At 42.5% G+C, this 12,663-nt stretch overlaps 2 protein-coding genes across 2 annotated transcripts in view; one reads left to right on the top strand and one right to left on the bottom strand.

Moving 5' to 3' along the window:
* Positions 1–2,877, bottom strand: part of Cpeb3 (cytoplasmic polyadenylation element binding protein 3) — a 191,855-nt gene extending 188,978 nt beyond the window's left edge. The window contains exons 1-2 of the mRNA XM_013514851.1: positions 2,668–2,877; positions 1,971–2,056 (exon numbers count right to left, since the gene is read on the bottom strand). The gene's annotated coding sequence lies outside the window, so the exon portion shown is untranslated. The remainder of the gene's footprint in view (positions 1–1,970; positions 2,057–2,667) is intronic.
* A 19-nt stretch (positions 2,878–2,896) lies between these two features.
* The window catches only part of March5 (membrane-associated ring finger (C3HC4) 5), a 37,640-nt gene continuing 27,873 nt past the window's right edge, over positions 2,897–12,663 (top strand). Inside the window, exon 1 of the mRNA XM_005385827.1 lies at positions 2,897–3,254. Coding sequence (XP_005385884.1) covers positions 3,220–3,254 — 35 coding nt within the window. The 5' untranslated portion in view covers positions 2,897–3,219. The remainder of the gene's footprint in view (positions 3,255–12,663) is intronic.

Below are 12,663 nucleotides of genomic sequence, written 5' to 3'. Positions count from 1 at the left end.
AAAATAAATAAATAAAATGGAGAAATACACTTGAACTCTTCTTTTTCTTTAAATTCTAAGTAATTAAGACTTCAAAACCAGAGAGTAAATTATTTTCCCCAATTATCCTTAGTCTCACTGGAAAATGCAAGAACCATAGAAAATAAATTTAGCAGACAACTTGAAATTTAGGCTATGTACATCAGTCATTTTAATTGCAAGGATTAGTTTACTTCAAATGTTTTACCAATCATGACTTTTGCCCCTACTTATAAAAAGAAAAACTCACAATGTGTGATAAAAAATATCAGATACATGTATCTATTTCTCTTTGGATTCTCTTTAGATGTTCTCATGAATATTTTATATGGATTTTTTTCAGCTATGTGTAGTTTTTTTTCAGCCCTATGCATGCTAGGCATATGCTCTATCATTGAACTACATCCTCAGTCCTTTTTAAATTTTGAGACAGGGCCTCACTAAGTTGCCCAGGCTGACCTTGAATTTGCAATCCTCCTGCCTCAGCCTCCCAAATAGCTGGATTATAGGCATATGCCATTATGGATCTAATTACTTATAATAGCTTTACGAAGATGTAATTTGTGTACCATAAACTATACCCGTTTTATATCTATTTATTTATTTAGAAAATACTGCTGCTATGAACATTCTCAATCAAATCTTTCTGTAGATATAGGTTTTCATTTCTCTTGGGAGATACCTAGACTTGAAATTACTAGGTCAGGGGCTAAACACTTAAGTGAATCCACGCCCAATGCTGCAGATCAAAGCCAAGGGTTCACCCACACTAGGCAAGTACTCGACCACTGCTGGGTGTGGTGGCACATGCCTGCAACCCCAGCACTTGGGAGGCTGAGGCAGGAGGATAGCTTCAATTTCGAGGCCATCCTGGGCTGTATGGTGAGTTCAAGGCCAGCCTGAACTACATAGTGAGAACTTGTCTCAAAAAAAAAAAAAGAAGTACTCTACCACTGACCTAAACCCTCGGCCTCTCATTAACAGAATTTTTCTCTACTTCAAAGATTTTGAAACAGCCAGAAAAGTGGCATTTCATAAAAATGCAAATATAAAACCCATTTATTAGTATAAGATCAACCTGCAGAAGACTTTGCATTAACAGAATTGTATCATATTTTCCAACTTAGGAGCAACAGAAAGCAAGTAAAAATCCTGAGATCCTTTGGTGTAAATCATAACACAAAATTTTATCAGTATACTGAGATAAAATTCTGTTTTTAAGCAAGATGTCTATATTCATTTCCTTGGATATGGCTGACAATTACTTAAGAGATAAATAAACAGCAGAGAAAGGCTTACACAGTACAAGGAGCAAAAGAACCTTTCCCTAGGTGAATGTTTGCTCATTTCCTGAGAAAAAGGTATTAATTATAATACCCCAAAGCACCCCCATCTTTTTCTGAGACATGGTCTTGCTATATAGTTCAGACTGGCCTTGAACTCACTATGTAGACCAGGCAGACCTCAAACTCACTGCAATCCTCCTGCTTCAGCCTCCTGCGTGCTGGGATTACAGGCTTGTACCACCACACCCGGCTCCCCTGAGTCTTTTATAAGAGCATATTTCAGAAATTGGACCAAATAAAGTTCTGGTCATGCTTTCTTTCTACTTAGCTATCCATCCATCCCTCCTTCCCTCCCTCCCTCTCTTCCTTCTTTCCTTCCTAGCACTGACAGCAAACTTTGAACGAGTAATTATGAACTGACTATAAACTTCTACATTAAAAAAGAATTTTTAAAAACACATTTTCAGCTGGCCGTGGTAGTGCACACCTGTAATCCTAGCACTAGGAAGACTGAGGCAGGAGGATTGCCGCGAGTTCAAGACCAGCCTGAATTTTGTACTGTACACAGCAAAACCCTTTCTCCACGCCCCCGCAAAAAAAGACCCCACACTTTCATTTAAAGAAAAAACACTGTAGAGCAGATATAATAAGTATTAAACGTCCTACCAATCGTAGCTCTCGGGAATGCCACAGATCGTCCAAAATACGCGCTCGTTTTAGTCAACAGCTTTTTCCTCGCGCCACAGCTATCCCTAGAGCATCAGAAGATAGCCCAACGAGTGGTTTATGACTTCTCCCTTTTGATTCCACACCCCGTACCCCCAACCCTCCATCATCCACCTGCTTGGTGTCAAGGAGACAAGAAATGGTTAACAGAGCCCAGTAGCAGAAAGAGAAACAAACATCCCTGACAACCCACAGCTGAATAAGCAAGGGCTGTTTATTCGCGAACATGTTCCATTTGGAGACTGTTGGCGAGCCCTTGAAAGCTCACGGAAGGCACATTTGAGGAGGCTCCTAGAGAGCGAGAGAAGCATCTTTTCTCCTCGCACCCCCGACCTCCAAATGCACTCGTGGCAACGGTCCGTCAAGGTAGCCCATACCTCTCCGCCCCTCAGGAATAACCTCGGCACGGAGCATCGACCCCTTGCCAGGGTTGTGTAACGCCCCCAAAACGGGCTCTGACGTGGAAGAGGCTGATTCCAGCGCCCGGGGTTCCCCCTTCCGCCACGGCCCGCCCCGACGCCACAGCCAGGGCTGCTGACCTGGACGAGAAACGGCCCTCAGCCCCCTCCCCTCACCTGGCTCAGTCCCACCTGAAGGCAAGAGGTGAGGAGTAAAGAAACAGGCAAGAAGGGCCGACCTTGTTGCTAGTGACAGTGGAGCGGTACATCCTGCTGCTTTCCGGAAAGCGACCCGAAGGACATTTCTCCCTCCCCGGAGGAAGGAAACAGGAGGGCGCCGGCCGGGCGGCCGCGGTGGTCCGGGCGGGCTGGCTTCTAGCGGGGACGGGCCGAGGACTACATCTCCCAGGATGCTCTGGGCTCGGCCTGCGTCGTGACCCCAGCGCGCACGGAGGCGGCGACTCTTACCTCACAGAGGTAGCTCCTCCGGTGGCAGCGGCTCGGCGCCCGCGGTACATGGACCGGAACCCCGGGCCGACGGGCAGGAACAGGGGCCGAGATCGCCGCCTCCCCGCGTCAGGCTCCTCCTCCCCGCTCCCCACCGCCTCGGACGCCTGCTGGCCGCGCCCCGCCGCCGCCGGCCTAGCTGCGCCTCCCAGGGAGGCTGGGTGGCCGGTTCGCCGCTGCCACGACTGAGGCCTACTCCGCCGCCTCTCAGTGCTATTGTCCCTGGGCGGGCCTGGCCGCGACCCGGGCCGCTGGGCAGGGCCAGTGCGCCGGCTCTGCAGAAGATGCCGGACCAGGCCCTACAGCAGATGCTGGACAGGTACGGGCAGCTTTGGGGGCGAACGGAGCGCCGACCTCCGCTCTGCGCCGCGCGCGCCTGGCCTCGAGCCGGGGCGCCCAGCCCGGCGTGCCGGGGAGAGTTCCACACCGCGGGGGCCGGCCGACGGGCAGAAAGTTTGGAGTTTGTGCTTGGGGGAGGACAGAGCGCGAGGCCTGGGCCCTAGACTTAGGAACTTAGCTAAGGAGTGGAGTCTAGTCTGTTGAACGCCGTTTTGAGGTGAAAGGCGCTCCTCTTACCCAGAGAATTAGGTTTTTTCTCGCCTCCACCCCCCTCCTGGATTGTAAAGTGTGTGTCAGCTGTGTCGCGGGGAAGAACCATAGTGCCTTTCCTGGGGAATGGTCTCTCACCCCTTAGAATTTGAAGCTTCTTTCCAAACCCCAAGGGTAAGCGTTCTTTTGGGAAGCTTCACAGGCGGATTTCATTCTTTCTCCCCCTCCCCCACCGTCTCTCCACCCCTCGTCTGTAAGGGCAGAGTATCCGCAAGAGAGCCTTAACGGTCAGGACTGGAACAGAGGTCATGGAAAACAGCCACATGAGTCCAGCGCTGAACATTTGACACACTTGAGAATCGCGGAGTTCACTGAGAAAGTTTCAGCTTATCCGGGGCCAGTTTCCGTTTCTGGGGGGCTCCAGTCGGTAAAACTGGGAAGTCGGCTGCACCGCCCTCTGCTGTTCAGATTGTAGGGAGTGGGTTCTCCTGTGGGTTTTCCGAAACTCTGAAATCCGGTTTGTACACCTAGCCAGGACTTGTCATAGCCTAGTTGTACCAGCTAATTCGTGTTTGTGGTTGCTTAGAACTTCCAATAGACATCACTTTCCTCTCTGTTCAGCAGGTGATACGGCTTTTTGTGCCGAGTAAAGACCCAACTGTAGGTAGTTAAAGGAAGGACCTCCCTTAGATATTATATGCAGTTAAATACTGTTTGGGTGTGCCACACCCAAACCATCCAAGAGTATTGTTCCTCCCGTAATGACATTTCCTTTGGATTTTAGAATTATGAGACATTTAAATGGACAAAAATGTCACTTACCTTTTTAAATTTGGATGACACATGTTTAGTCTAGCTAGCCTTTGTTTCAGGTCAGCATTCTGACCTGCGTTGTTTGTCTCTTTCAGATGTGTGGTTTACAAGCTCCTGAAAGACAAAAACTTACTCATTGTTTACCTTAAATCCTGGAAGAGAGCCTGGCATCAGCAGGCAATTAGGAAATAGTTGTTGTATAAACTAATTCATGAACTTTGTCAGTTTATCCAGTTGTCTAGAGTTCTGATCAATTTATCCAGTTTTCCTTTCTCTGTAATTTAGCACACGGGCAAATTCGGGCATACTAATACTTTCCAAGAAGAGGCCGCTTTCTGCGGTTGCCAATTCCAATCAAAGAGACCCTTTCTAGTGTAGAATATTTTGTGATGAATTTTTTTCTCTCGAAGGCCTTCCTTTCACTTTCACTTTTTTTTTTTTGGTTTTTCTCCGGTACCGGGAACCGAACTCACGACCTTGCACTTGCCAGGCAGGCGCTTTTGCCGCTGAGCTAAATTCCCAGCCCCCTTTCACTTTCACTTTTAACGTTGTTACTTCTGGCTTTTCATAAGCTATTTAGATACTTCCATAAACTTAAAAAAACTAGTGAGCTAAATGGCTAGTAAGCCATTTAAAACTTAACAGTAACTTGGAAATTCTGGCGTCCCCTTACTGAAGCAGGTGACTGTAACACTGGCTTACTTTCACATTTGTACCTTTTTGACACACCTAAAGGTAGTTTGTTGGGGGTAGGGGGCTGTATTGGGAATTTAACCCAGAGTTTTGTGCAGGATAGGCAAGTACTGTATGGCTGAGCTACGTCCCTAACCTAGAGGGATTTTCAACCTGAAGAAGACCTTTGTTGCCTAGGTCAGTAGTTGCAACATAACTCCCTGAAAATCACCTGAGGAGCATTTTAAAATATAGATGGATTCTTGAATGCTGCCCAGGACCAATGAGATCATCATAAGGCCTGGGCATCTATTTTTTCAGAAGCTTTCTAGCTGGTTCTGACATGGGTGAAAACAACTGTCCTAAACCCTAAGGAAATATTTCCTGTCCAGTAGTTTTGGGCTTTAGAAATGAAAAGCTTGAAATTCTAATTTTGCCACTTAGTAGCTGTGTGACGTAAATTAGGCTTAGAGTCCTCTTTTTTTTTTTTTTTTTGTCCTTGTCTTTTTGAGACAGTTTCACTGTGCAGTTCAGGCTGGCCTTGAACTCAGTTTGTAGCCCAGGCTGGCCTTGAGCTCCCAGCGATCCTCCTGCCTCAGCCTCCCAAGTGCTGGGATTACAGACATGCACCAACACACCCAGCTGGGGGTTTTTTTGGGGGGGGTATCTTTTTGATCTACTGGTGATATTAATGAATATAATTTTTAAAAATCGTATAATATTGTCAACTTGTGGTAGATTTGTATATCTAAACCATAATACATAGCTGTGGTATAACACAGGTAGAGTTTAAGCCCAGGTGGCCAGATTTCACAATTCTCATTCACTACCATGTGGTCGGATCTGCTATATTCCAAAGATATGGGTCAGCCTTTTTTAATCAATCATTATCTCTTTCTCTTTGACTTGTTCCAATAGTATATACATCTGACGTATTAATGGGAAGATGGTACTTTAGAAATGAGTTTCCTCAAAGCCCTCAGCATACCTTTGTTCCTCAGACTGTAGATAAAGGGGTTCATCCTGGGATCACCACAGTGCACATCACTGAGGCTATTGCATTCTTCCTAGAAGACTGAGCACCTGTAGAACTTAGATATGCTCCAAAACCTTCTTGTCCCCGAGTCTCTCTCTTTCTGAACTCTCTTGGATAGGTTGTGATTGGTTGGTTGTGGCAAAATCATCCTTTCTGAACGAGGATCTTGGTGAATTCTCTTCATAGTCTTCAGGTCATCTTCCTGTTCCAGCTGGGAGATCAGAGTAGGTCTGCTGAGCTGATATCCCAGGGAGGCCAAGTTTTTATAGTTCTCCAGCATCACATCTCAGTACAGGTCTCTGTCAGATGGGTCCAGCAATTCCCACTCCCTTCTGGTAAAGTCTGTGGCCGCCGCCTCAAAGGTTACCGAGTTCTGTGACTCACAGTGGATATTTTCCATTTCTGTGATTCTCTGATGTGCACAAGCAGGGACTTGAACAGGTAGAGCAAGTATAATAAATGGATTTGCAGCTGCCATTTTGCAAAGCTGCATGTTAATGCACCCTGACAATAACCAAAACCAAGGTGCTTCTTATCTTGCTGCCAGTGACCACTCCAGGAAAGGTTAGAAAAACCAAAAGCAAGGTTGAAAGATTCAGAGACCACTCAGCTGGTAACAGCATGGCTTGCTCCTTGAATTTGGATACTTCCCTTTGAATGTGAACACATTTCAGATAAAACTCCCTTTGAGCACTCCCCAGTCCCATATCTTCCTCTCATCCTCACTCCAATATTGTAAAATGGGTTTGTATGTATTTTAATTCTTTCACTTCTTTAAATAAGCAACTATTTTATGTAAATTTATTTGCCCTTTTAAGCTACTGTGTAAACAGTTGTTTGAAAGCAGTAGTAATGGAGGTGTTTTTTCTAGTGTCATGAATGATCAAAGGTCACAAATATCATTGCCCTAAATTATAACCACTCATGAGCTTAAACTCTGACCAGGCCTTTGAACCTTGATCAGCTGAAGTCTGTTATGTATTACTTTATCACTACCTACTTAATGATCTTTTTTTCTTTTGCGTGTTTGTCTCTTCTGAGAAATACTTCAAAAAATTGGGCTTTTGCTTCCCCCATCTCACAGTAAACACTTAGGAATTTAAGGCTGTTTTACATCACTTACTAGCACATAGTGAGTAGGCAAGGAATGTAGCCATAACATCCCCAGAACCAAGGAAGGAGAGAAAAGGTCTGCTTCCGTGGGCCCCTCCCACAAGGCAAAGTGAATGAGAATCCTCTCTGTGAGGATGTTAACATCTATGTATGTATATTTCATTAGAGAGATGGGAAACTATACTCCGATAGAATCTTACTATAGCTTTTTCTGCTTTGTATTTCTGTTAAAGTAGTTTCACGTTCCTTTTGTTAGAGGACATCTTTTTCTCAGTGATACCACTATTCCATTTAGATAGTTACACACCAATGCCTGGAATTGAAAACAATTCACAGTTATATTTGCTTCCATCTATATGTAAAAAGTGGAAATGGAGGCTGAGATGAGCAGATTGCTGCGAGGGCTAGGCTAGCCTGGACTACATAGTGAGTTCAAGTCCTGCCCAAACCACATAGCAAGACCCTATCTCAAAAAAAAAAAAAAAAGTGGAAACATTGGCCTGCCATGGGGGTACATGCCTGTAATCCCAGCATTGAGGAGGCTGAGACAGTAAGATCACCACAAATTTGAGGCCAGCCTAAGCTACATAAGGAGACCTTGTCTCAGAAAAAAAAAAATGTGGACACATTTCAGATAAAATTCCCTTTGAGTCCGCTCCCCAGTCCCTTATCTTCCTCTCATCCTCACTCCAATATTGTAAAATGGGTTTATATTCTACTTCATTTAATGCTTTTATATTCAAAACTGCATTAACATGCCACTATTTTTCCTTCATCTATTCCATTAAGATATTTTGTTTCTTCATTATCTCTTATAATTTGACTGTCATTAACCTTTCTTATTCTCAGCTGTACTAAAAGCATATTAAAGGTCATCAGTAATTTCTTGATTGGTAATGATTTTTTCTTCATTCTTACATCCTTGACATATATGAAGTAGGGACAAAACTGATGCCACCACCTCTTCTCTACCTTTTCCTTTTTTTCTTACTATGCCTCACTTTGCCTTTTATGTACGTATGAATGTATGTATGTATTTAGATTTTTTGAGACAGGATCTCGCTGTATATGTCTAGGCTGGTCTTAAACTCACTATGCAGTCTAGGCTGGCCTAGAAACCACAGTAATCCTCCTGCCTGAGCCTCCTGAGTGCTGGGATTACAGATGTGCACCACCACTCCAAGTAACATCTTTTTTTCCTTCAGTCCTCGGTTTTCAACCCTCTGCATTTATCATTCTGAAAAAGCATACTCACTATCTTACTTTCACTTCTATCTGAGCAACACTCAGATCTGTCATGTTTAACAGATTCGTCATTCCATTTGTGATTGATTTCTAGCTGACCAGTGAACATTTACATTTGTGTATATACAGTGTTACCAATTTATCTAGAACTATACTACTGTTTCTCCAACTGTTTATCTCAATTTTTTTTTGCATTTTTTAATTTTATTGATACAGTTTAGATATACGTAATGATAGCATTCATCATAGGGAATTTGTACCTGTTCATGATATATCTTGCTGCTTTTCTTGTTTATCTCAATTTTTAATCTTTGATATTGTCATTCTTCTGGTCCAGCAGCTGCAAAATCCCTTTTTTTTTTTTTTGCTTTCTTTCTTCTTTACAAATCTACTTACCAGATATGTAGATTCCTCTTCTTCTGGCTCCAGTTATTCGTTTGGTCCAGGTTGGCTTACAAAATAATATCAGAATTGGCCAGGGCACAATTAGGATCATGCCATTTACATTCTTGAGAACCTGCCAGTCTCTGTCACCTATAAGAACAAAAATCTTAAAAACTCTCAAGAATCTAATGTGCCCTAACCTACTTTAACCATTTCTCTTGCCTTCTGTTTCATTTTCATTGTTCCCTGAATATATGCTGCTTTTTCATCTCTTTATTTTTGCTTTAGATGCCTTTCTTACCACCTGGTCAACTCTGTATATTTAGACTTAGCTCAGATAATCATACTGATGCCTCCTATGGCTACCTTATACAAAGTAAAGTCTTCCAGTGTGTCCCTACACCCATTATCCATATATCATAGTATAGCATATTGTACTGTAAAATTTTTAATACACCTATCCCATGTCCAGGAGTTAACCACACAAAAATACCTTCTACCACCACCTGATGGACTTAACTGGAAATTCATTGACAAAATGAACTCACTCAGCCTTGTGGCACATGCCTGTAATCTGGGGTGAGGGTTAGAGGGGCTGAGGCAGGAGAATGCCACAAGTTCGAGGGCATCCTTGGCTACATATCAAGACCCTGTCTCTTTAAAAAAAAAAAAAAAGTTCTCATTGAGAATAGAAACTGCCTGTATTTCCTATCTTATTTTTCCATATAGTGACATTCTTTTGAATCACAGTGCCTTTGTGTTTTTCTATCCTTTATGATGTATCAATGCTTAGGCATAATCCTTTTATTTTTGTACTGGGCATCAGACCTAGGGCTTTTACACTGAGCTACCCAGACACTTTCTTTTATTTCAGACAGGGTCTCACTAAATGAACTTGAAATCCTCCTGGCATACTTGACTAAAATAATATTGTAGAAATGCTATTTTTAAAAGTCTCAGGCTGGGGATACAGCTCAGCGGCAGAAGCACCTTCCTGCCAAGCACAAGGTCCTGAGTTCAATCCCCAGTACCAAGTAAAATAAAATATAATAAAAGTCTCCTTTGCTGAAAACCTTCTGGTTCATTTGTTTTGTGTTTTGGAGACAAGATCTCACTATGTAGTTGTGCAGGCTGGCCTTCAACTCACTATGTAGCCTGGGCTGGCCTTACACTTGTAATAGTCCTCTTAGCTCAGCCTCCCTGAGTGCTAGGATTACAGATGTGCACTTCAACACCTGAATGAACCTTCTGTTTTTTATTTGTTTTTGTTTTTTTGAGACAGGGTAACAGCTATGCAGTTCAGGCTGGCTTTGCACTCACTGTGTGAACCTACAGCTCTCCTGCCACAGCCTTCCAAGTGCTGGGATTACAGGAGGGCACCACCACTCCCAGCTCTTCTGTATTTTCTTACTGCTTGTTAAATTCAAATTCTTTAGCCTGGCCTTCAGGACCTTCTCATCTTTATTCACATTTATTGTGATCCCTATTATGTTGTGCTTTTTTGTTTTTTGTTTGGTTTTTGCAGTACTGAGTATTGAACCCAAGGCTTTGTGCATGCTAGAAAAACATTCAATCCCCTAGCCCTTTGTTGGGAACCTACATCCCCAGCCCTTTTTATTTTTTATTTTGAGACAGTCTTGCTGAGTTGCCCAGGGTGACGTGGAATCCTGCCTCAGCTTCCTCAGTAGCTAGGATTATAGGTAGGTACCATTGCATACAGCCTTACTATGTTTAAGATATTCAGCACATGACAGGCACTACCTTTATAATGTCTGTCTTTATGAATAAGTATATAAATCTTTTTTTGATTAGGCAAAGCTGGTTTGCTTACTTTTCTCCAAACATAATTGTGCTTTTTGGCATTGTTTGGGTTTTTTGTTGTTGTTTTGTTTTTGTGTTACTGAAGTATTGAACCTAGAGTCTTCACACTGAACTACACCCCTAGCCTCCTTTTTACTTTTTATTTTGAGACAGGGTCTTACAGATTTGCTCTAACTTGCAATCCTGCTGCCTCAGCCTCCGACAGTGCTGGGATTGTAGGCTTGTGCCACCTTGCCTCACTTTTTGTTGGCATTTTATTTCAAAGTTGTATGCATTCTCCCAGACCTAAAAGTTCTGTACCTCATTTATAGTTTTCCTTACCATTTCAGCCAGAAATATTTTTGCCTTCCAGATTCATGTAGCAGTTCCTCTAATAACTCTTAATTCTTCACATGCCACAGTTCAGAATTCATATCTGTATGGCACATTGAGATAAACTGGAAAGGAGCTGGATTCTGGAAAGCTTTGTATGGCAGTTTAAAAGTACCCTAGCAAAATGGCTGTAATATTCTAACAAATGGAAAAAGGAAATTTTTTCTCAAATGTATATATGGTAGCATAGGTTTATATGTACCAAAAAAGTCAGTATTTTGGAAATAAGGCCTAGGTTGCATCCATGCCTCTCTGCTTACTGTGTGGCCTTGATCTAATCACTTACTCTTTTTAGGTTTTTGCTTCCTTGTTTAAGATGGAAATCATTGTGCTTTCAGAGTTTAAAAAGATCAGAGATAAAGGATACAGCATGAATCTTATATACACTATAAACAATTTCTTTCACTGTGATGTATATTCAGCTTTGCTCTTTGGTAATGTGTCATGATTATAGTTGTATCTCTTTGGTATGTCTAGATATTTTAAGCTACATTCCATTTGGATGACCAGATACAAAAAAGGACTTGTAGTCTGTTTTTGTGTTTGTTTGTTTGTTTTGAGACAGGGTTTCACTGTGTCAGAGGCAAGCCTTAAACTTACCTTGTAGCCCAGGCCAGCTCCAACTTTGCAGTGATCCTCCTGCCTCAGCCTTCTGAGTAGTGCCAAGGTTATAGGCATGCATCACCACTCCTGGCTCTCTATGGTATATTTCCTGTTCCAGAGACTGGTTGAGAAATTTTTAATCCTGAGATAACAAGCGGCGTGAATTGTTTTCCATTGTTAAATGGGGCCTTCCTTGCATTAAACGTGTTTAAAGTGAAGAGTGCTTGTTCTCTTTAAGGTGGTACATTGTTATGACACCCTATATTAGTGATAGCAAACCTTTTAGAGCTTTTAGTGATACAAACAGCTTGCCTCGGCCTGTGTGCCATAGGTTTGCCACTACTGCCTTATATAATCCAGGCACAGCAATTTAAACATGTTCATTTAGCTAGTCCTCCTCCCCGCTTCCCTCTCTCCCTTTCCCTCTCCTTTCTCCCAGTAATGCTACACTCTATTATGGTACACTCATTTGTGTTTTTGTTTTTGTTTTTTTGGTGGTTTTGGAAGTGAAGCCAGGGACTACCCACTGACCCCTTTTTATTTTTTACTTTGAGATATGGTCTCGCTGAGTTGCCCAGGTTGGGTTCAGACTTGAAATCCTTCAGTCTTAGTCTCCCAAGATGCTAGGATTAACAGATGTTTGCTACCATGCCTGCTTTACACACCAGCTTTTATCATAGGGACTTTAATCACAGTAAGCCTCTAATATCCCACATTTATTTAATAATCCAAATAAGTGCCCGTAATTTAAAGCTTCAACGATAGACTTTATTGTCAGTTTTCTTTTTAGATAAGTCATGCCTATCTTAGTTAATTTGCCAGTAAGAAACTGTTTAATTTAATTACATACCAGTAAGAAACTATGTAAGTTCCCCCCTCTCAAAACATGTCTACATACTTTTTAAAAATAATTAACTTCTTGGGAAACTGAGGCAAGAAGGTTGCCAGTTCAAGACCAACCTGGGCTACAGACCTGGACTTCCTCTCAAAAAAAAGAACAACAACAACAACAACAAAAACCATAGTTGTGTTGCAGATGGACCTTATGAAGTGAAGTTTTTTAGTTACACATCCTTTCCCAACTGTTACTCTTTCTTATTTCAGTTTTTTTTTTTTTTTT

Source organism: Chinchilla lanigera, unplaced genomic scaffold (genome assembly GCF_000276665.1).
Source record: "Chinchilla lanigera isolate Chin_1 unplaced genomic scaffold, ChiLan1.0 scaffold00024, whole genome shotgun sequence".
Taxonomy (NCBI): domain Eukaryota; kingdom Metazoa; phylum Chordata; class Mammalia; order Rodentia; family Chinchillidae; genus Chinchilla; species Chinchilla lanigera.
The sequence above is the reverse complement of the archived record's forward strand: the minus strand, read 5'-3'. Positions and strand labels throughout refer to the sequence as shown.